The sequence below is a fragment of the Trachurus trachurus genome, assembly GCF_905171665.1.
Source record: "Trachurus trachurus genome assembly, chromosome: 16".
Taxonomy (NCBI): domain Eukaryota; kingdom Metazoa; phylum Chordata; class Actinopteri; order Carangiformes; family Carangidae; genus Trachurus; species Trachurus trachurus.
The window spans coordinates 32683408-32707691 of record NC_139902.1 but is presented as its reverse complement, the minus strand read 5'-3'; the positions used below and the strand labels follow the sequence as shown (position 1 = coordinate 32707691).

Sequence of the window (24284 nt, the reverse complement as noted above, 5' to 3'; positions counted from 1 at the left end):
GTCTGTCTTGCACCGGTCAAAGAATTTCACGGTGCGGAGGCTCATAAATGTAGTGAGGAAACACTTCACTTTAACAAAACTCCTCATTGTCCCTTTAAAAATTGGTGTTGCGTTTGAGGCATCGGGATGTTTCAGTTTCTCCCAAACGTCTTTTACTTTTCTAATGATTCAGACTCCGACCTGCTGAACCTGCACGAGTTAGATATGAATCTGAAATGTTTGAAAATGTTTTTAAGATGGAAATCCAACTGACTCTGCTCTCAAATTCTACCTTTTATTGTACTGACAGATTTTTTTGGTTTTGATAAAACAAAACATTTAAAATTACTTTTTTCACTTCTTTGAGACTTTTTTTTTTTTTTTTTTTTAGTTAAATCATTAAATGGTTCAATGAGATATTAACTATACCTGTGATTTTAACCCTTAAATCTGCAGCAGCATTTAAATATTTAGGGATATTAATTTATTTTTTATCTGTTTTATCTAAGTTTAATTAAATCTGTGCTGCTACTTTGTTCAAACACACAGATTCTAATCACATCGATCTGATTATTTTTAGTTTTTCAATCGATCCATTAAAAGATTTGACTAAAAAAAAGTCAGAAAGAAGTGAAAAAACTATAACTTTTAATGTTTTGTTATCAGTCAGTGCATTAAAAGACAGAACAGTCATCCTGTGGTTCAGTGGGTCGGCCTGACAAAGGAATCGAACAGCGATCCTCAGACAGACTCATAGCTGTGTTTAAGTCAGATTTGATTCACAAATAATCAGCTTGGAAAATAAAGTTCATGTGATTAATGACGTTTGTTCTGCTGCTGTTTAGTTTCTAGTTTCTGTTTTATCAATTTCACATTCAACATTTGAACATTTTAAGATTTTTCCATCTCAAATTTGAACTCAGTTTGTGTTTGTGTGTCTGTTGTGTGTCTGTGATGCGTTCACAACAGTATTTCAGGTTTTTCTTTCTCTCGTTTGTCATGGGAAGCGTCGGTGTCGTGGTGCGTTCACTTGCTGCTGATTCAGCGCGTTCGTTTCTGTTTGTTCATCACATTCAGCATCTCGGTGGTAAAACTACTACCCAGAATGCACCTGGGCCTCAGCAGCTCCTCCACCTGTCTGTCTGTCTGTCTGTCAGGTGACGACTCCTCAAACAGAGGCCGAGGAAATATTGACAGAAGACGAGAAATACCCAAGGTGTGTGTGTGTCTGTGTGTCTGTGTGTGTGTGTGTGTGTGTGTCTGTGTGTGTGTGTGTGTGGTCTGGATGTTGACACAGGAATAAGAGCTCAGTATCTGACTCTGCCGTGACCTACACACACACACACCTACACACACCTACACACACACACACCTTTCTCTGTTTGCTGTCGTTATATTAATGTGTTTTTATTCTCTGTGTGTGTGTGTGTGTGTGTGCAGCTTTCCGACAGACAACCCTCCAGTGAAGATGAGACCATGGTCCCAGTACTAACCTCCAGAAAAGCCAGTGAACTCCCCGTCAACGAAGTCGTGTGTATCCTGCAGGTATGACGTCATCATCATCGTCATCATCATCATCATCATCATCATTACACTATTGTTCTTCGTGTCGGCCATTTTCTTTATATTTATTATTAGTGTGAATGCTGAAAGCACTCAGCATACGACGGAGTATTAGGGCCACATTGACAAATAAAAGAATCACAAAAGAATAAGAGAATAAAGTTGTAAATTTACGACGTTATTCTCGTAAATTTACGACTTTATTCTCGTAATGTTATGACTTTTTTCTCTTAGGAAATGTACGACTTTATTATCGTAAATTTTCTGACTTTATTCTCGTAATGTTACGACTTTTTTCTTGTAGGAAATGCATGACTTTATTCTCGTAAATTTACGACTTTATTCTCGTAAATTTACAACTTTATTCTTGTAAATTTACAACTTTATCTCGTAATGTTATGACTTTTTAATCGTTGGAAATGTACGACTTTATTCTCGTAAATTTACGAGTTTATTCTTGTAATGTTGTGACTTTTTTCTCGTAGGAAATGTACGATTTTATTCTCGTAAATTTACGACTTTATTTTCGTAATGTTATGACTTTTTTGTCATAGGAAATGTATGATTTTATTCTCGTAAATGTACAACTTTATTCTCGTAATGTTATGACTTTTTTCTCGTAGGAAATGTACGACTTTATTCTCGTAAATTTACGACTTTATTCTAAACATTTTCATAACACTTTCAACTATTCAGCTATCATCGGACAGTGTTTGATTTATCATGGTATAAAACTCAGTATGTTTCATCTTCTCTGTGGTTGAGAGGTTAGTTTGCCAATCATGAGGTCCAGGGTTCGATTCCTGCCTTAGCTGCATGTGTTGCATGCCATTCCTGTACTTACTGTCTTTGCCAATTTCTACTGCTAATTCAGCATGGCTTCAGCAATGGCTTTCAGTATTCACACGCATTTTCCGTTAAGAAATGCTCTTTCTAGTTATGGTCTGTTTGTCTGAGACCAAGACAAGAGGAATTATGGGTTTAAAAATTACATTTGTTTAATATGTTTTTAATTGCAAGGAAAGAAAAAAGAAGACAAGAAAATGTTTGAAAACATAAATGTGATGTATGATGTTTATGAGAAATTAACATTTGTTTTAAAGCTCCATGTTTCTTCCTCTTTCATAACGTCTTTTATTTTGAAGGATTGATCCATAAAAACCATCTCGGTGTAGTTTTCCATCTCCTCTCTCTCTCAGCTTCTCTCTGGAGCTCTAAGAACAACAGGTCGCTGTCAGCCAATCAGAAGAGAGGAGGAGGCTCTGAACCTCCTCCTCTCTTCTGATTGGCTGACTGTTTTTCTAAAGTGATGCGATAAAAAAAATATATAGAGCAGATTTCAGAATAAAACACTCAGAGAAACCAAATCCTGCAAGTTATTGGATGGTGTTGTCCAGCTGGTGAGGGGGCGGGGCTTAGTTGTGACATCACAAAGTGACAGGAAGTCCTACATCGTCTACTGTTACACCGTATGGAGCTTTAATATGCTTGTGCTTTTTGCTGTTTTTAACCTCTGTAAAGCACTTTGATGCAAAGTGCTCTATAATTACATGTATTATTATTATTAATATGTGTGTGTGTGTGTGTGTGTGTGTGTGTGTGTGTGTGTGTGTGTGTGTGTGTGTGTGTGTGTGTGTGTGTGTGTGTGTGTGTGTGTGTGTGTGTGTGTGTGTGTGTGTGTGTGTGTGTCAGGCTGACCTGCAGTTGGGTCTGACCCAGGCGGAGGTGAACCAGAGGAGAGCCTACCATGGCTGGAACGAGTTCGATATCAGCGAAGAGGAGCCGCTATGGAAGAAATACATCTCACAGGTAACCACTGTGTGTGTGTCTGTGTGTGTCTGTGTGTGTGTGTGTGTCCTTCACTCATGCAGCAGCAGCAGCAGCAGCCGCCTGAAGCCTGAAGCTCGGGATAAAAACCAACTCACTATTTTTATCTGCTGCCTGATGAAACGTCTGGAGGCTCGTCACGTTCCACAGCCTCATTGTTCTGTCAGGAGAGACACACACACACACACACACACACACACACACACGCACATGTCAGTTTATGTTCTCAGTTCATATTTAGATAAAATATTTATTTAGGTGTCATGTTGCTACTGAAGAAAAACAGTCTGACATGTGATTATGTAACATGTGAGTCAAACACATTCACGCACACAGTGAAGATCTTTATACAAACTAGAATAAACCAACATTAAACACAGTGATACTGATCCTATCCTGTTTGTACTGGTGTGGTGTGAGGCGTTCACTGTCCAGGATGTCACCGTTCATATCTGTACTATCATTATATACTGTATAGTCCAGTCATTTTATCAAAAAAAAAAGGTTGAACAAATTGCAACAGAAGCAAACTCAACTGATTTTGTATCCTCAACATGTCCTGAGTGAGGGAAAAAAAGCCCCGAAGAATCCCATTAGGGGAAAGTTTAGAAAAAGACCCAAATATATCCCATTCATACGCCTATTTATTGAGATTGTGAATAGGGTAAAATTTTTAACCTTTAGATATCTCCATGAAAATTACTGAGTTGATTACTTACATTAAGGCAAACAAAAAATGTATTACAAGTTTTTTGAAATTCTTTGTTAACATGAGCACATTTACATAAATTTGCGTAAATTCCACCGTTTTGATGGCACATGTACAGTTTACATAAAGGTGCTGTGGTGGTTTGTGTGTGTGTGTGTGTGTGTGTTTGTGTCCCACAGATTGTAACGTATTGATTTTAATCTCTCTCTTATTGATAATTTTGTCAGAGATAATAAATCAAGAACACACACACACACACACACACACACACACATACATACATACACGATGCACAGAGTGTCGTCGTCCACATGATCTGAGGCTGCAGGGGATGAAGGGATGGAGGGAGGGAGGGGGAAGAGGAGATGAGGAAACTCAGAGGATGGAGAAGAGAAGACTGGAGGAGAGGAAGGAAGGATAGGAGGATGGAGTTGAGGGAAGGAAGGAAGAAGGAAAGGAAGAGTGGGGAGGAGACACATACACACACATACATTATATTAGGTTGTCATGTGACCAGTGAGTGGCACTCATCGTTTAACACACTCCATAATGAGATCTTAACCTCTCTCCTTCTCTCTCTCAGTTCAAAGATCCTCTCATCCTGCTCCTCTTGGCCTCGGCCGTCATCAGCATCCTCATGCACCAGTTTGATGACGCCATCAGCATCACTGTGGTACGTCCTACACTCTACTTCACTGTCCTACAACACACAACACTGTCCTACACTCTACTACACTCTACTACACCGCGTCCTACACTGTCCTACACCGCCCGACACTCTCAGGGGATGACGGTGACGACAACGACACAGCAGAACAATCTGCATAGGAGCTGTCCATGGTTACTTAAAGCAGAAGTAAGAGATCCGGTCGTTTTCGCTAATGCTGCGTTCCAGGCAGGCTTTTGAAACCGTAAATTACAGCTTCAAGTCACGACTTTGTAGCGTTCCAGGCAACCCACTCGTGTTTCTCCGACCTGTTTTACCGGTGAAAGTCACTATAACGGCCACTCGTAACTTCTGACCCGTGAACTCGTACCAGATCGAACTGGTACCACTTCACGGTCGGAAAAACACGAGTTACGGGTTGCCTTGAACGCACCATAACTTCTTGTCAGCTGATGGAGTTAGCAGCCCCCGCCCTCGTCATGGATCTATTGGTCCTCGTCCCTACGTCACCACATTCAGGCACATCCCTTGGCTGCACACACAGAGAGGACTGCCCCTTTATGCCGTTCTCTCTCCTCATTGGATAAAGGTTGTAGGATACGATAAATGTTTTCTCCTGGGCTCAGAGCAGAGTGACTGACAGACCCGTGTTTCAGACCAAACACTCTATGTAAGTGATTGCTGTCGGAAGATACAACTATTTATGACTAATATTAACACAAAAATATCGCTTACTTCTGCTTTAATATCAGGGGATAAAACCAGTATTTTCACAATAAAAGCAAAAACATACAGTATAAAAAAAAATAAAAATCTTACTTTGATGAAATATTTATATTTATTACCATCCTCTCTCTCTCTCTGTCTCTCTGTCTCTCTCTCAGGCCATCATCATAGTAGTGACCGTTGCCTTCGTCCAGGAGTATCGGTCAGAAAAGTCTCTGGAGGAGCTCGGGAAGCTGGTTCCTCCAGGATGTCACTGGTGAGGAGCAGACCACCTTCCTCCTCCTCCTCCTCCTCCTCCTCCTCCTCCTCCTCCTCCTCCTCCTCCTCCTCCTCTTCCTCTTCCTCTTCCTCCTCTTCCTCCTCCTCTTCCTCCTCTTCCTCCTCTAATATCAGTTTTTCCTCAGAGACGATGAAGTCTAAAGTTTAAACAGAAACGGCTTCGACTGATTTGCACTTCAAACAGCAGCAGGTGGAGGAGCAGCTGCTCCCTCACCTCACACACACACACACACACACACACACACACACACACACACACTGTTACACAACACACACACACACACACACACACTGACACACACACACCTGAGCTGTACAGTGTGTCAGCAGCTGTGAATCCTCTCACTTTGTTTCTCTCCATCATGATGTTGATGTTGTTTCTGAATCTAATGAACCAAAGGCCCAATCCCATTTCTCTTTTTTACCCCTCGCCCCTTGCCCTTGAAACGGAGCTACAATTCGTGGGGGTAGAAAGTCAACCCCTACGAATTGGGACACCACTTCAACAATCACATACGTCATCACGTAGTCTCCACTGGCTTTTACGTAAGCAGGGGATAATAAAATAAAACTTAATGAAGACTGATCGGTTCATTGTAAAACATTTATTTATTTTTGTAAATGTGGTGATTTCTGTACGTAGGCTACAGAGCTCTATCCAAGAAAGAATACACATGAAGCTTCACTTTTCATTCAAACAAACTAATGCGACTGCCACAATTGTCAGATTTCATCAATGAGACCAGCATTTATCTCCTAAAAATAATTTAACCAGCCGGCGGTAAACCTCTAAAAACCTGTGGGTAAGTTAATTAGCGATCGTTTTCTCCCCCGGGATGACGACGGAGGTTGGCCGGCCGAGCAGCTCTGCAGACCGGCTGCTGCCTCTGTGAGGAGCCGCTCCTCTTGGAGCTTCACTTCTCCAAAAAAAAATAAATAATTTGGATAAACCGACCGCACATTTGGGACCTAAACAGTTACTTTCTCGCATGAAAAAAAAACGTAATAAAAAACGTTATAAAGTGACGTAATAACAGCGCTACAGTGAGAAATAAAAAGCTTTTCGTTTTACAGCCACCGCTGCCGGCTGCCGCAAGATGCATTCTGGGAAACTTTTCATACCCCTCCGTTTGGAGTGTGCCTCTGAAAAATCTCCGTTTGGAGGGGTATGTAGCCCTACCACTTCCCCCTACCCCAACACGTGAACGCGCAAAACGGAGGGCTAGGGGTAAGTGGTAGGGCCAAGGGGGGAAATGGGATTGGGCCTGTCGACCTGGAGGAAGATGATGATGATGATGATGATGATGATGATGATGATGATGATGATGATGATGATGATGATGATGTTGTGTGTGTTTGTGCTCGTCAGTGTGAGGGAGGGAAACCTGGAGCACCTGCTGGCCAGAGAGCTGGTTCCTGGAGACACGGTGTGTCTGACGGTGGGAGAGAGAGTCCCAGCAGACCTGAGGCTGTTCGAGGTGCACACACACACACACACACACACACACACACACACACACACACACACACACACACACACCCCTCCTTTAGGAAGACGACAAACTTTTGGGGTCAGAGTTTGAGTTTTTATCCTTTTTGTTCCAAATGTGTTAGAGTTTAGCTGTCTCAACTGGAATAGTTTTAGTTTCAGTTTAGTTTATTTGAAAAGGGACAAAAAGGGACAATGCACATTAATAAAACATTGTAAAAATGTAATAACTTAAGTACTTTCACTAACTAGAAGTAGTTTTAGAGTAGTTTTTTATTCCTCAAAGTGCATCTGGAGACAGATATGAGGGGCCGACACAAAAATGTTTTGTGTCGGCCCTATTACTCTCATATAAAGTTTTGGTTGGACTAGGAACCGGCCTCCCGGGTTTGGTTTGGTTTGGTGAACTATTCCTTTAAATGTTTAAATATAATGTGAATCATAAAGACTGACCCCCCCCCAGGCCACAGACCTGTCGGTGGACGAGTCCAGTCTGACGGGAGAGACGACGCCGCGCTCCAAGTCCACGTCCCACCAGCCTCCGTCCACCAACGGGGACATCGCCTCCCGCTGCAACGTCGCCTTCATGGGCACGCTGGTGCGCTGCGGGAAGGCAAAGGTACCACAACCACAACCACAACCTGGACCAGAACTAGAACCAGAACCAGGATCCTCAGACAACACCTGATATTTATCAGAGATATTTATCAGTAGGGATGGGAACCTTTCACATTTGAATCGATACGGTACCGATACTCGGTACCTGGGAATCGGTACCGGTACTCAACGGTACCTGTTTCGGTACTTTTTGTGCTTATGTGTGGTAATCAAGGTTATTCTGTCTATAAAAATAGTCAAAATTCTGAATTTTTAATATTTATTTCTCAACAACATCACAACTCCTCAGCCTTTAAGGGTAGTTTATGTTTTAGAGATGGTCAATGATTTTTTAATAATCAAATAGTCATTCAATGAAAACATTTTTAAATAAATAATAGTTCATGAGATCTAGTCTGAAAATATGTATGTTCCCTTGTTCCTGTGGCAGAAGGAGAAACATGGAAAGATCAGAAAGTTGTGTGAAACTCTGTAAAAGAAAAAAGAAACTCTCTCGCTGACGCACGCGACATTACAACATGCGTTCAGGTACCGAAATGTGGTACCGTTTGACTTCACGTGAATCGGTACTCGGTACTTTGGTGGGAGTTCGGTCGGTACCAAAAAAAGTACCAAATTCGGTACCCATCCCTATTTACCAGAGATTAAGCTTCTCCTTCTCCTCCTTCTCCTCCTTCTCCTCCTCAGGGCATCGTCATAGGAACAGGAGAGAACTCAGAGTTTGGGGAGGTGTTCAAGATGATGCAGGCGGAGGAGGTGAGAGGTCACACTGAGCAACACTAACAACTAACAAACAACAACCTGAGGCCTGAACCATAAATAACCCTCAGTGGGTTCAACCAGATGGATGGATAGATGGATGGTTGAATTGATCCTCTCCTCCTCCTCCTCCTCCTCCTCCTCCTCCTCCTCCTCTCCTCCTCTCTTCCTCTCCTCCTCAGGCTCCTAAGACTCCTCTCCAGAAGAGCATGGACCTCCTGGGGAAGCAGCTCTCTCTCTACTCCTTCTGCATCATCGGTGAGTTCTTCACTCCTTCTTCACCTTCATCATCCTCATCCTCCTCCTCCTCATCCTCCTCATGACGTCACTCTCTGATGATGTCATGGTCTCTCTGATGATGTCATGGTCTCCTCTCAGGTGTCATCATGTTGGTGGGCTGGCTGCAGGGCAAGAGGATCCTCGACATGTTCACCATCGGAGTCAGGTACCGCGTGTGTGTGTGTTAGGGCTGTCAATGAATGGCAATGGCAATGAATATTGCCTCTTTATGCCTCATCTTTGTATAGTAGCTTGTATTCTGTGTATTGTATCACTTTTATGTTATGTGTAGGGACTACAGATGGAAATTAGCTGGGAGCTAAATCTGGTGCAACCATCTTTTCATTTTTTCCTTTAAATGATTAATGTAATTGCACATTGTCCCTTATTAAACTAATAAACTTAACTCTTAAAAAACACAGATATTCGAATGAAAATTGAATTTCAATTTTTTCATATTTTCTCCAAGAGATGGACTTATAGCGGTAGCCTGTATTTATTATCAGCGCATGTCAAACGTTTTGAACAGCTTACATTACACAAAACAAACGGCTACACAATGCAAATCAGCAACCACATTAGGCCTATTATATGCATATTAATACGTGGAAAAAGATGCGTTTTACTTTATCAATTCATGTCAAACAAGTTTTGTGATGACGCGAGCAAACAGCTCGCTCGGGAAACGGGATAAGAGCCGGCATGTTTTATTCCCACATCCCAGTAATGATCCTTATAACGCGGATCAACTAGTACAGTCTCAGTGAACGGCACTATTTTTTTAATGCGCGATTAACGCTGTCACTCGATAGTTTGGGAAAACAGAGAAGCTGCTTCTCTCCAGGCGTGACCACACAGACAGGTGTGTGTGTGTGTGTGTGTGTGTGTGTGTGTGTGTGTGTGTGTGTCTGTGTGTGAATGATTGAAGCTGGTTTACTCCCATTATCAGATTTCACTGATAACACAAACACACACACACTCCGCCCTTTGTCACCACCAACACTTTCACCTCAGACTGTCAAACACAACAGGTGTGTTACAGTCAGAGCAGTGTTGCCTTCAGGTGCGTCGGGAAAACGTAGCGCTGGGACGTGAAATGTCACAGAAAATCATGATCAAACTGTATTTATATTTAATTATATCACATTCAATTGTCCAGTTTTAATAATAATATAGTTTTCATTTGCTCAATTTTAATGGATAAACAAGAAGACAGCTTTGCCCCATCACAACTTACAGTATATTATCCATGTGCGTGTGTTAGCCTGTATTATTTATATTTGTGTGTGTGTGTGTGTGTGTGTGAACCAATAAAGATAATAAAAAAAGCTAAATGTAATATAAACTGGAGTTATAGAGCAAAATAATAATCAATAATGAGTTGATTGATTGCAGCGACAACATCGAACTAATTCCATTTTTTTATAATAAAAGTTAAAAAAGAATAAAAACAGAGTCAGAAGAACAGGAAGTGGAGGTCTGATGTGTTTGGTTCATGTGTGAATAGATGAGGTGTAATCTTGTATTATTGATTGTTATTTGATTGATTGATTATTGATGTCTGTCCGTCAGTCTGGCCGTGGCCGCCATCCCAGAGGGTTTACCCATCGTGGTGACGGTGACGCTGGCGCTCGGCGTGATGCGCATGGTGCAGAAGAGAGCCATCGTCAAGAAGCTTCCCATCGTAGAGACTCTGGGTACGAGACCGATCGATCACCTTTATTGATCCCTATCGTCTTTATTAGTTTACTAGTTTATTACATAATTACACATGTATATTATTTTTGATTCAAACAAACATTTAAACGTTTTTTTTTTTTTCTTGATTGGAATGAACAGCAGGAACCTGATGATCAATAATCAATAATAAATAAATGTGTTCTCCCTCAGGCTGCTGTAACGTGATCTGTTCGGACAAAACAGGAACTCTGACCAAGAACGAGATGACGGTGACTCAGGTGTTCACGTCCGACGGGCTGCACGCCGAGGTCAGTGAGCTGAGCCTTCTGGGCCGCCGTAGAAAACTCACAACACAGGAATCTGTAGTTTTAAAGGACAATTCCGGGCAAATTCCTAACTCGGGGCTGTATTTTCCTAACATTTTAGGTCTAAAAGTAGGAATCTGAAGTAAGAAATTTTCAGTTTAATTGCTCCTGTTTTGTGGTAGTTGTGTCTGTCCCCGCATCGCCACGGCTACTCAAACATGTGCAGAGAGATTTTTTTTTACTTGAAGTAAGTCCAGAGTTGATATTCCTGTGTTTATGACACAAACGCTCCCATTCACCGTTGCCGTGGCGATGCGGGGACAGACACAACTACCGCAAAACAGGAGCAATTAAACTGAAAATCTTCAGATTCCTTCTTTTAGACCTAAAATGTTAGGAACATACAGCCTGAGTTTGAGAGAATTTGCCCGGAATTGTCCTTTAATAAATAAAGAGGAGATGAGTAACCTGTCTAATCTGTCCTGTGATTGGTCCTCCACCTGTGATGTCACTGTGCAGGTGACGGGCGTCGGCTACAACCGAGCCGGAGACGTTTTACTGGACGGAGAAATGATCCACGGCTTCTCCTGCCCGTCCGTCAGCAAGATCGTGGAGGTGCGTTCACTGACGGCTCGGAAAACTGTGTGTCTGTGTGTGTGTGTGTTTTTAACATGTGTGTTCAACCTGTGACCGTGTGTGTGTGTGTGTTGCAGGTGGGCTGTGTGTGTAACGACTCAGTGATCAGGAATCACACCCTGCTGGGTCGGCCGACAGAAGGAGCTCTGATCGCCCTCGCCATGAAGGTACCAACGCACCACGACCACTTCACTGAGGTTCCGAGAGCGCAGCCTTTTTACAGCTTGGCATTAACTCTCCAGGGCCCAGTTGTTCAAAAGGTGTAATCTGGATAAAAATTATCCGGATTTTGAAATCCCTTTTTTTGCTATCCAGGATCACGTAATCTGTTTTACTTTTATCCCAGTTGTTCAAAGCACAGTTGGATTGGATCAGTCTGATCCAAATCCAAATTTTCAAGATTACCAAATCCGGATAATGAGTGCTCTCGATGGGACTGTGCATCACAATGAAGGCTGATTGGTCTGTTAACAGGTAGAACAGCAGCATGAGGTCCCTCAAAGTGTGTTTATTTGAAAACGGAGTGTATGTATTGTTTTCTGTGCTCTTTGTTGTTTCTTCAATGTCTTTTAAACAGCCAGACTCCATCTGGTTGGGCTGTTAAAATAAATTTAAAAAAGCAAATATACAGTACATTAGTGAAATTGTGAATATTTCCCCATGTGTTTCAAATTCAAACTTCAAATTTCAAAATTCAAACTTCAAATTTCAAAATTCAAACTTCAAATTTCAAAATTCAAACTTCAAGTTTTAAAATTCAAACTTCAAATTTCATTAAATTCAGTTTGGGGGAAAAGTAGTTGGGGAAAAGTTTTTCAGTTGTAGAATATTCAAAAGTTAACATTATTTACTAATCACTGTTGTGGTTTAAAATTAGGTGCAAAATATAAATCAATAACTGTATATATACTACTTTATGAATATTGTTTATTTGACCAGTTTGAATTTAATTTAAATTACATTTTGTCCCTGAAATCCCCCCTGAATCCACCCAACTGCTGGGATCAGAATAATCCTGATTTTTTGGATCAAAGTTATCCCGATCCTACTGAAAAGTTTTGAACAACACAAACTGAGGGTTTTATCCAGATCAAAACCAAGATTGGATTACGTGATCTAATCCGATCTCAGAATCCGTTTTTGGTTTTGAACAACCCATTTTCAAGATTTGATTCGATCCATTATCCAAAATCCGATTGGATTACCTTTGAACAACTGGGCCCAGGATTCTTTATCAGGAAAAGAGCTTAGTTCATTTATATTTTTAAGAAATACAGGTCTTGACTTGTTTTTAATTTGAATAAAGTTGCCCCGATCTCTGATGCAGCGCTTTTCTGTGCGCCGCCCAACAAAATAGATAAATGTGACCCGCTCTGGCGAAATGAGTCGGAAGTCACAACGTTCTATTTTTAGATAATCAGCTGATAATGTGGAAAACCAATAAAAAAATCCAAAATGTTTTTTTAGCTAATTTCAAAGAAATCACGTTCAAAAACAATCTCCCAAAGTTTCATAGTCCAGATAATTGAGAAAAGGCACGTTAATGACGATTAAAGTTGACTTACAACTTTTAACCCTCTAGACGAGCACAAAATGAAACAACTTCTGAACCGTTCATGATAGGGACGAGCTGTAAACTGCATCTGAGTCGTGAGATTCTCCGCTTTCCGAGGGTAATTGAATGGTGCTTTTGCGACAACAAAGGATGGGGTCCGTGTGATCACGTGGTACGGGAACAGATGCTAAACCGAGCGACGCTACTTTTTACAAAACATCAACAAAACATTACAACTTCCAAACCGTTTATGATAGAGATGAGCTGTAAAAAGCATCTGAATTGGGAGATTCTCCGCTTTCCAAGGGTCATTGAATAGAGCCTCTTTGACAACAAGGGACTGTATAGGGTGCGTGTAATCACATGGTACAGGAACAGACACCAGAGTCCGCTGGCCAGAGACGTTCTATAATGTTTAAACGCAATTTTCTCAGGGTTTCATTGTGAAAAAGAGAGTGAAGACCATAATCTTGAAAACCATCCAATATATGACTTTGACTAGGGTACCATTTTAAAGCTTATTTTCTTCTCTTTCCATTGATACCAAAATCTCAATTTTGAAATTTGGGTCACTGTGACTCATTTTGCTGGATCAAGTCACAAATTACTAAAAGGGATCTCAAATGTGACTCTCTTGACTTTGTGAATAACATAAAGACTCCCATCAAATTAAATATTAACCCTCAACCCACAGAGTTTGATTGTGGTTGTGATCCAGCTGTGGTTGTGTGTGTGTGTGTGTGTGTGTGTGTAGATGGGTCTGGAGGGTTTGCAGCAGGAGTACGTCCGTCTGGAGGAACATCCCTTCACCTCGGAGCAGAAGTGGATGAGTGTTCGCTGTGTTCACCGCACGCAGCAGGTCAGTGTGTGTGTCCGTTTTCTGTACTTTTATTGTGTGTATGTGTGATAATTAAAGTTATTCTGTTGTAAAAAAAACATTAATTTCTCAACAACATCACAACTCCTCAGCCTTTAAGAGCATTTTATGTTTTAGGGACGGGCATTTTCGGTTTTTTTCGTTTAAATAAAATCAAAAACACATGAAACTGAGCAGCAGCACAAACTCTGCAGGGTGCTGTGATGAGAAGCTCCCGGATAATATGAGCTCTCATCACATGGCGAGGACGTTACAATATTCTCTGGTACTGATTCTCAGTCTGTGGTATTTATTACCCCCCCCCCCCCCCCCCCCCTCAGGACAAAGCGGGTGTGTACTTCATGAAAGGCGCCTACGAGCAGGTGATCCGGTTCTGCAGCTCCTACAACAGCAGAGGGAGTTCCCTGCAGCTGAGCCACCAGCAGAGGGAGCTGTACCAGCAGCAGATCAGCTACATGGGCACGGCCGGCCTCAGAGGTAACCATGACAACAACACACTGTTTTATTAGGTTTTATTTAGCTATTTGCACCATAAGAATCGAGGACAGTCACAAAAACAGAAATTAAACAAGAATAGAAACTGCAGGAGAAGTTAAAACCCCTGAATGAGCTTCTTTACAAAATACTTCCCTGAAAAATACGCCACAACCACAACAACAAAAGAAAGCAGCTATACAATAGGCCGGGAGCCAGGTCCACCCCTCAGGATGTTTTTTGCTACCTTTTTTTCACTATTATTTCTAGTTATCCCATACATTGGGCCATCACAAGTTGATAACCTCCACCCCCAGCAAGGGGCCAAAAAAAAACCCTTTTTGGGAAAAGCTTCTGGCGAAATGATGTAATGGCATATATTAGGGCACTGCAACTGCATACTGCAAACTATCAGAATAATGTTCTGGGGCTTACTGCCTTTCTATTGTCAAATATCACCCTCAGTTTATCCCAAAAGACAAAAAAATGTGTTTCCGCCTGACAAATTTTCATCAAATGTGATCATTTTCAAGCATTTTATTATACATATCACTGCCTTAGATGGATATGAAAAACTTCCTACATTTGTAAGCCTCAGTTTAAGCCCAAAATGACCTTTCTATCTAGAAGATTACACCTGCTGTGACCAAAGTCTTCCAGTGTCCTACCTCAAATCAGAGAAAACTGAACTTTCAGCATTACCATTCCAAATGGGATTAAGCACGATTTCTTGCACATAAACTGTATCTTAAACAAGATTGAAGACTTTAGTTATAGGCTACTACTATACTATCTGAAGTTAATTACATGGGGCCTTGCTGGGGGTGGAGGTTATCAACTTGTGATGGCCCAATGTATGGGATAACAAGAAATAATAGTGGAAAAAAAGATAGCAAAAAACATCCTGAGGGGTGGACCTGGCTCCCGGCCTACAAGTTCCTTATTATGACAAAAAGAGCCATAATAAAGTGTGTTTAAGTGTGAAATGATTGTGTATGAGTGGGTGAACATGATGATGATAACTATACTAAGAAAATTGAATAATTAATCAGAGATGAAGATATTTAGCTTTGTGAAGATGAGAATTCCTCTGTAAGTAAAATAAAACTGAGTGTGTGTGGTTGTGCAGAAGGGAGGATGAAGTTTATCAGTGTGTCTTGTGTTGTCAGAATGGAGCTGAGAGTTAATGTAAAGAATTAATCGACAAATCTGAGAAAAGCAAATGTGGAAGATGAATATATGTATAAATAAATATGCAATATCCTCCTCCTGTGTCATAAACTATAAACTGTTTTCGGTAACATTTTACTTGAATAGGTGTTGATAAGATTGACATAACAGCTGTCATAAACATCAATGAATACTTCTGACAGCTGTCGTTAAGTGTCATTCGGTAAGTTATGTCACTTTTGATGCAAAGTTGACATTGTTTGAGATGTTTTTGTTCTGACAACTTGACATAAAGACAATTTAAACTGTCATAGCAGACCTAATGGACAAACTTTAAAAGATTATGTCAAGTTCTCATAACAAGGACATCTCAAATAATGTCAACTTTGCATCAAAAGTGACATAACTTACTGAATGACACTTAACGACAGCTGTCATAAGTATTCATTGATGGTTATGACAGCTGTTATGTCAATCTTATGAATAACTATTCAAGTTAAGTGTTACCCTGTTGGTAAAAAGGGGCTATACAAATAAAATTGCCTTGCCTTCCTCCTCAGTGCTGGCCTTCGCCTCAGGTCCTGAGCTGGGTAAACTGAGCTTCCTGGGTCTGGTGGGCATCATCGACCCCCCGAGGTCGGGGGTCAAAGAGGCCGTGGCCACGCTCATCAGCTCCGGAGTCGCCATCAAGATGATCACAGGAGACTCTCAGGAGACCGCCGTGTCCATAGGTCAGACACACAGACACACAGACGATAAAGGCATAGTTTTACAAGAATAAAGTCCTAATATTATGAGAATAAAGTCATAGTTTTACAAGAATAAAGTCACAATTTTAGGACAATGAAGTCATAATTTTACAAGAATAAAGTCAGAATATTAAGATAATAAAGTCACAATTTTATAAGAATAAAGTCATATTACGATAATAAAGTCACAGTTTTATAAAAAATAAAGTCATATTACGATAATAAAGTCACAATTTTATAAGAATAAAGTCATATGAGAATAAAGTCATAGTTTTACAAGAATAAAATCACAATTTTACAAGGATAAAGTCACAATTTTATGACAATAAAGTCATAGTTTTACAAGAATAAAGTCATAGTTTTACAAGAATAACATCACAATTTTACAAGGATAAAGTCACAATTTTAGGATAAAGTCATATTACAATAATAAAATCATATTAAGATAAAGCCACAATTGTACAAGAATAAAGTCATATTACGATAATAAAGTCATAGTTTTACAAGATTAAAATCATAATATTTCAAGAATAAAGTCATAATTTTACAAGAATAAAGTGGCAATTTTATGAGAATTAAGTCTGAAATTTACAAGAAAAAAGTCATAATATTATAAGAATAAAGTCATAATATTATGAAAATGAAGTCACAATTTTGAACCCAATTTGAAGTTGTTGTTCAGTACAGGTTTCACAAACAAGGAGACACTTAGTGTTTTGGCACATCAGCACCACGTTGTCGTCAGTATCAGGACTATTCTGCAGAAAGAACCAGAGCAGCTACCGACCGTATCCACTTACTGGTACAATTACAACTCTTTTCTTGTAAATTTCAGACTTAATTCTCATAAAATTGCCACTTTATTCTCGTAAAATTATGATTTTATTCTCCAATTTCATCCATCAAGTCTTGGTTCATTTTAAAATCACTTTTTTTTTTTTCAATGAAATGATCTAAATCTATTTATTACCCCCCTGCCCCCCTCAGCCAGCCGCCTGGGCCTCTACTCTAAGGGCTGTCAGTGTTTGTCTGGAGAAGAAGTCGATCAGCTCGACCTGCAGCAGCTCTCACACATCGTGTCCCGGGTGAGAACACACACACACACACACACACACACACACACACACACACACACACACACACACACACACACACACACACACACACACACAGACAAAAGCATCTTCTCACCTGGAAACTGTTGTAAAGATGAAATGAGACACTTTAGAAAGATTTACTTTATTCTAAATATAATAATCTCTCTCTCTCTCTGCCTCCCTCTCTCTTCTTCCTTCTCTTTCTCTCTCTCTCCCTTTCTTTCTCTCCCCTCTTCCTCCCTTTCTCTTTCTCTCTCTCTTTCTTCCCCTCTCTCTTCCTCTGTCTTTTCCTCTCTCTCTTTCTCTCTCCCCTCTCTCCCTTTCGTTCTCTCTCTTTCTTTCCCCTCTCTCTTTCCTCCCTCCCTCTTTCTCTCTTTCTCTCCCCCCTCTTCCTCTCTCTCTTCCTCCCTTTCTCTTCCTCTCTCTCTTCCTCCCTTTCTCTTTCTCTCCCCTCTCTTCCTCTTCCTCTTCCTCTCTCTCTTCCTCCCTTTCTCTTTCTCTCCCCCTCATCCTCCCTCTCTTTCCTCCCTCCCTCTTTCTCTCCCCCCTCATCCTCCCTTCCTCTTCCTCCCTCTTTTCCTCTCTCTCTTTCTCTCTCCCCCCTCTCCCTCTCTTCCTTTCCCCTCTCTCTTTCCTCCAACCTCCCTCCTTCTCTCTTTCTCTCTATCCCCCCTCTCCCTCCCTCTCTTCCTTTCTCTCCCCCCTCTTCCTCTCTCTTCCTCCTTCTCTCCCCCCTCTTCCTCCCTCTTCCTCTTTCTCTCCCCCCTCTTCCTCCCCCTCTTCCTCTCTCTTTCTCTCCCCCCTCTTCCTCCCTCTCTTCCTCTTTCCCTCCCCCCTCTTCCTCCCTCTCTTCCTCTTTCCCTCCCCCCTCTTCCTCCCTCTCTTCCTCTTTCCCTCCCCCCTCTTCCTCTCTCTCTTCCTCTTTCCCTCCCCCCTCTTCCTCCCTCTCTTCCTCTTTCCCTCCCCCCTCTTCCTCCCTCTCTTCCTCTTTCCCTCCCCCCTCTTCCTCTCTCTTTCCCTCCCTTTCTTCCTCCCTCTCTTCCTCTCTCTTTCTCCCTCCTTTTCCTCCCTCCCTCCCTCCCACCCTCTCTTCCTCCTTCTCCCTTCCTCCCCCTCTTCCTCCCTTTCCTCCCTCCCTCTTTCTCTCTATGCCCCCTCTCCCTCCCTCCCTTCCTCTCTGTTTCTCTCCTCCCTCTTCCTCTCCCCCCCTCTTCCTCTTCCTCTCTATCTTTCCCTCCCTCTCTTCCTCTTCCTCCCCCCTCCTCCCCCCCCCCCTCCCCCCCCCCCCCCCCCTCTCCTATAGATATCAGTGTTTTACCGAGCCAGTCCGAGACACAAGCTGAAGATCGTCAAGGTGAGAGAGCGATGACCTCATCATCATCATCATCAGCTGTCCCTTAGTGACATCACTAACCCCCCCTCCCCTCCTCCCCCCTCCATCCCATCAGTCTCTCCAGAACATCGGGGCGGTGGTTGCCATGACGGGCGACGGCGTGAACGACGCGGTGGCGCTGAAGGCGGCCGACATCGGCGTGGCGATGGGCCAGACGGGGACGGACGTGTGCAAAGAGGCGGCGGACATGATCCTGGTGGACGACGACTTCCAGACCATAATGTCAGTCAGAGGGCGTAGCCACGGCAACGGCCGCTATGACGTCATCAGGACAGAGGAATGAAGGGTTAACTCTGTGTGTGTGTGTGTGTGTGTGTGTGTGTGTGTGTGTGTGTGTGTGTGTGTGTGTGTGTGTGTGTGTGTGTCTCTCTGTGTGTGTGTGTGTGCGTGTGTCTCTGTGTGTGTGTGTGTGTGTGTGTGTGTGTGTGTGTGTGTGTGTGTGTGTGTGTGTGTGTGTGTGTGTGTGTGTGTCTCTCTGTGTGTGTGTGTGTGTGTGTGTGTGTGTGTGTGTGTGTGTGTGTCTCTGTGTGTGTGTGTGTGTGTGCGTGTGTCTCTGTGTGTGTGTGTGTGTGTGTGTGTGTGTGTGTGTGTGTGTGTGTGTGTGTGTGTGTGTGTGTGTGTCTCTCTGTGTGTGTGTGTGTGTGTGTGTGTCTCTGTGTGTGTGTGTGTGTGTGTGTGTGTGTGTGTGTGTGTGTCTCTCTGTGTGTGTGTGTGTGTGTGTGTCTCTGTGTGTGTGTGTGTGTGTGTGTGTGTGTGTGTGTGTGTGTGTGCGTGTGTGTGCAGGTCGGCCATCGAGGAGGGAAAAGGGATTTACAACAACATCAAGAACTTTGTTCGATTCCAACTCAGCACGTGAGTCACAAACTCCTCCTCTTCCTCTCTCCTCTTCTTCTTCTTCTCCTCCTCCTCTTCCTCCTCTTCTCCTCTTCTTCTTCTTCCTCCTCTTCCTCCTCTTCTCCTCTTCTTCTTCTTCCTCCTCTTCTTCATCCTCTTCCCCCTCTCTCCTCCTCTTTTTCTTTTCCTTCTCTTCTTCTCCTCCTCCTTCTCCTCCTCTTCTTCCTCTTCCCCCTCTCTCCTCTTCTTCCTCTTCTTCTCATCTTCTCCTCCTCCTCTTCTTCCTCCTCCTCTTCCTCTTCCTCTTCTTCTCTTCCTCCTCTTCCTCCTCTTCTCCTCCTCCTCCTCTTCTTCCTCCTCTTCCTCCTCCTCTTCTTCTCTTCCTTCTCCTCCTCTTCTTCCTCCTCTTCCTCTTCTTCCTCTCTTCTCCTCCTCTTCCTCTCCTCCTCTCTCCTCCTCCTCCTCTCCTCCTCCTCTTCCTCCCTCCTCCTCCTCTTCCTCCTCCTCTTCTTCTTCTCCTCCTCCTCTTCCTCCTCCTCCCCCTCTTCTCTTCCTCCTCCTCTTCCTCCTCCTCTTCCTCCCTCCTCCTTCTCCTCCTCCTCCTCCTCCTCCTCCTCCTCCTCCTCCTCCTCCTCCATCTCACCCTTGTCCCCCCCTCCTCCCTCCTCTCCCTCCAGGAGCATCGCGGCGTTGACGCTCATCTCCTTGGCGACGCTGATGAACTTCCCCAACCCGCTGAACGCGATGCAGATCCTGTGGATCAACATCATCATGGACGGCCCGCCGGCGCAGAGGTGCATCATGGGAACTGTAGTTCTGTCAGACTGCTGCAGCGTTTATATGGGTTCAGCTCTGTAACTGTGTGTGTGTGTGTGTGTGTGTGTGTGTTTCTCTGTGTGTGTGTGTGTGTGTGTGTGTGTTTCTCTGTGTGTGTGTGTGTGTGTGTGTGTGTGTGTGTGTGTGTGTGTGTGTGTGTGTTTCTCTGTGTGTGTGTGTGTGTGTGTGTGTGTGCAGTCTGGGGGTGGAGCCTGTGGACCGTGATGTCATCAGGCAGCCTCCCCGTGACGTCAGAGACAGCATCATCACGCGCAGCCTCCTGGTCAAGGTGTTGGTGTCGGCGCTCATCATCGTCTGTGGGACGCTCTTCGTCTTCTGGAGGGAGGTCGGTCCTCACACGTCCTCTGTCCTCGCCTTCAACCTTCAAACTTTATTTATTTATTTATACAGCACCTTAAATACATATAAAAATGCAACACAAGGTGCTTTACAATGTACACACACACACACATGCACATGCACATACACACACATGTTAAGAGTATATGATAAGGCAGTGGTTCTCAAAGTGGGGTCCAAATTTTTACCAAAATTTAGAGAAATTTCTGGAAAAAAAAGTTCACTTTTTGGTTAAAAAAACAAAAACAAAAAATAATAATTCACTTTTTGGTAAAAAAAAAAAAAAAACAGTTCACTTTTTGGTAAAAAGAAAAAAAAAAGTTCACTTTGGTAAAAACAAAAAAAAAGTTCCCTTGGTAAAAAAAAAAAAAAAAAAAACGGTTCACTTTGGTAAAAAGAAAAAAGTTCACTTTTTGGTAAAAAAAAAAAAAAAACAGTTCACTTTTTGGTAAAAAGAAAAAAAAAAGTTCACTTTGGTAAAAACAAAAAAAAAGTTCCCTTGGTAAAAAAAAAAAAAAAAAAAACGGTTCACTTTGGTAAAAAGAAAAAAGTTCACTTTTTGGTAAAAAAAAAAAAAAAAAACAGTTCACTTAAAAGTTCACTATTTTTCCAGAAATATTAAATTTTTTCCAAAAGTTTCTCCAAAAAGTGTGACAGAGCCTCTCTCTCTGAGTCTTTTACCTGAACATGTTGTTTGTCTGTTTGTTTGTCTCAGTTGCAGGACAACGTCATCACTCCTCGAGACACCACCATGACCTTCACCTGCTTCGTCTTCTTCGACATGTTCAACGCCCTCAGCTCCCGCTCGCAGGTCAGTCTCTATGACGACGGGTTATGAGTGATCCTTGCTGTATTGATGTATTGATCTATTGACGTATTGAATGCATTGTGATGTATTGATCCATTGTGCTGGTCAGACGCGGATGGTGCATGAGATGGGGCTGTGCAGCAACAGGACCTTCTGCTACGCCGTCCTGGCCTCCATCATGGGGCAGCTGCTGGTCATCTACTTCCCTCCGCTGCAGAACGTCTTCCAGACCGAGAGCCTCAGCATCTTCGGTGAGGAACAGCTGCACACAGCGCTACTTTTTACAGTACCAGTAATGAGGTAGTTTCCAGTAAACTCTGGACTATCTCCCTTCAGGACACTTGGATTGCAGTGGACGAGCAGTGTGGAGGAATATTAAATGTTTTTGTGTAGTTTTATGGACGTTTTTGTGTCGGGCCCTATAGAACAAATCTCCTTGTTGTTTACAACTACTTCCGGGTAGAAAACCAGCATTCGAACAATAGTGACGGACGAGAGTTTCACTATATTTATATATATATATATATATATATAATTTTTCATGTCACTATGTCACCGTTTAGATAAATCTGATGTTTGTGAAGTCTATAAAACCAATGATTGGACAAACATTACTACTTACGTGTGCACATTTTTGTAATTAGTCATGGTTATCAGAGATTAGCCTGGCTAACGGTTAGCTACCTGTTTAACTTTAATAACTCAGTGACTCAATAAACGCTCCATGAAAAAATATTTTCTCCAGCGGATATCTGAGTTCCAACATGACTGAGCTAACTGGAGTAGTTTCTTAGCTACCGCTGTTAGCTTAGCTACTGATGTTAGCTTAGCTACCGCCGTTAGCTTAGCTGCCGTTAGCTGTCAGCTGCAGCCACTGATGCTTTCTAGACACCGTGATTCCCCCAAACTGAATAAATACAACACATCGACACGAAACACACACACAGAAATAGTAATGTTTCTTCAATCATTTCAGATTTGTTTAAATGACGTGAAAAACATGATATATAGCTAAACTCTCGTTCGCGTTACTACTGTTCTCATTCAATTTACGTGCTGGTTTTCTACCTGGAAGTAGAAAGTAAACAACAAGGAGATTCTGTCTATTTACTCCCATATAAAGTTTGGTTGGACTAGGAACCGGCCTCCCGGGTCCCCAGATGCACTTTGAGGAATAAAAAAACTGAATTTAAAGAGGAACTAAACCCCCAAACCACTTTTTTCTGCTGAAAACAAATGTATTTGGGTATAAGGTAGTGTTGTTGGTTGATTCTGGTCCAACTTTTGACATTTTAGTCAAAATATTTCAATTTGGTGTATTTTGTAGTAAAAATGCAGTGTGACTGCCCTCTATGGGTTGAAACACGGCTACTACAATCACATTTTTCTATTGGCTGAGATGGAGGCAGATGACGTTTTCGAGGCAGCTTTCGTCACCGGCCACCAGCTCCCCGACCAATCAGCACTCTAGCTGCTCTGCTGCGGCTAACGGCTGCTAACAGCTGCCTGGATGGGAATCGTTAGTGCGGCCGGCTGCCGGCGCTAACGAGCCGTTAACGAGCCGGCGGATCAGCTGTAGATGCACTGTGTCAGGGCTCCTAGTAGTGTCCACACTACTAGTGCTGTTAGAGTCGCTCGTTAGTAGCTCGTTAGCGCTAGCAGAAGTGTCGATGTGTGTTTATTACTTTTTTTTCTCTTTTGTGTGATTTCGCGGGTGTGAATGGGGCGCAGGGGAGGGGGGAGGGGGGATCGGAGAGTGCTCCTGGAGCCCCGCCCATAATCAAGGCATTTTTTGAATTTCAAGCTGAGAGCACGTCATCCAAAACTGAGGGGTTTAGTTCCCCTTTAATTTTTTGGTGAACTATTCCTTTAATAAAAAAATAATGAACTGATTTACAGTGTTGATGTTTTTGGAAACCTTTGACCTCTGAGATTCTGCTCTCTCTGTGTGTGTGTGTGTGTGTGTGTGTGTGTGTGTGTGTGTGTGTGTGTGTGTGTGTGTGTGTGTGTGTGTGTGTGTGTGTGTGTGTGTGTGTGTGTGTGTGTGTGTGTGTGTGTGTAGACCTGCTGTTCCTGATCAGCCTCACGTCGTCCGTCTGCGTCGTCTCTGAGGTCATCAAGAAGGTGGAGCGGCTGAGGGGCGGGGGGGACAAAGCCCCGCACAGCGACTGCTTCCACGAGGTATGACCCCTCCCCCCTCAACGACCCCAACGCCAACGCCACCGCCCCATTGGACACGCCCCCCTCCCCTCCTAGAGGAAGACGAGGAGGCGAATGAAGATGAAGGTGACGTGGTGGCGTGATGTCGACGGCACTGACGAGTTGAGACGCTGCAAGGGATTGTGGGATTTTCCTGTGGGGGAGGGGGAGGGGGGAGGGGGGGGGGCGAGCTGGTGAACTGGACTTGAATCGAGCTGAGAAGAAGCTCCGCCCCCCTCGCCGCTGCCGCCGCCACGTGACCCCTCCCCCTCCCCCTCCTCCCGCCTCGTTGTCGTGGTTACTATTGTTAATGTTTTAGGTTTACGTTGCTAAGGAAACCCTCCGACCAATCAGACGCTACAGACGTGTGTGTGTGTGACACCTGTCGACCGCTGTTGTTGCTTCTCATGTCGTCATGTCGTCACGTCAACGCTCT

The 24284-nt window shown here is 42.9% G+C and overlaps 1 protein-coding gene across 1 annotated transcript in view; it reads left to right on the top strand.

Annotated features, from left to right (window-relative positions):
* The window catches only part of atp2c1 (ATPase secretory pathway Ca2+ transporting 1), a 41852-nt gene extending 18009 nt beyond the window's left edge, over positions 1-23843 (top strand). Inside the window, exons 2-26 of the mRNA XM_083989295.1 lie at positions 1420-1524; positions 3235-3351; positions 4662-4751; positions 5630-5727; positions 7120-7228; positions 7703-7858; positions 8545-8613; positions 8799-8874; positions 8995-9061; positions 10468-10592; positions 10786-10883; positions 11400-11495; positions 11594-11683; positions 13826-13930; positions 14269-14425; positions 16153-16323; positions 17329-17426; positions 18742-18792; positions 18887-19053; positions 19615-19683; positions 20343-20459; positions 20680-20827; positions 21557-21652; positions 21759-21900; positions 23712-23843. Coding sequence (XP_083845421.1) covers positions 1420-1524; positions 3235-3351; positions 4662-4751; positions 5630-5727; positions 7120-7228; positions 7703-7858; positions 8545-8613; positions 8799-8874; positions 8995-9061; positions 10468-10592; positions 10786-10883; positions 11400-11495; positions 11594-11683; positions 13826-13930; positions 14269-14425; positions 16153-16323; positions 17329-17426; positions 18742-18792; positions 18887-19053; positions 19615-19683; positions 20343-20459; positions 20680-20827; positions 21557-21652; positions 21759-21900; positions 23712-23836 — 2742 coding nt within the window. The 3' untranslated portion in view covers positions 23837-23843. The remainder of the gene's footprint in view (positions 1-1419; positions 1525-3234; positions 3352-4661; positions 4752-5629; positions 5728-7119; positions 7229-7702; positions 7859-8544; positions 8614-8798; positions 8875-8994; positions 9062-10467; positions 10593-10785; positions 10884-11399; positions 11496-11593; positions 11684-13825; positions 13931-14268; positions 14426-16152; positions 16324-17328; positions 17427-18741; positions 18793-18886; positions 19054-19614; positions 19684-20342; positions 20460-20679; positions 20828-21556; positions 21653-21758; positions 21901-23711) is intronic.
* The last annotated feature ends 441 nt before the right edge of the window (positions 23844-24284 follow it).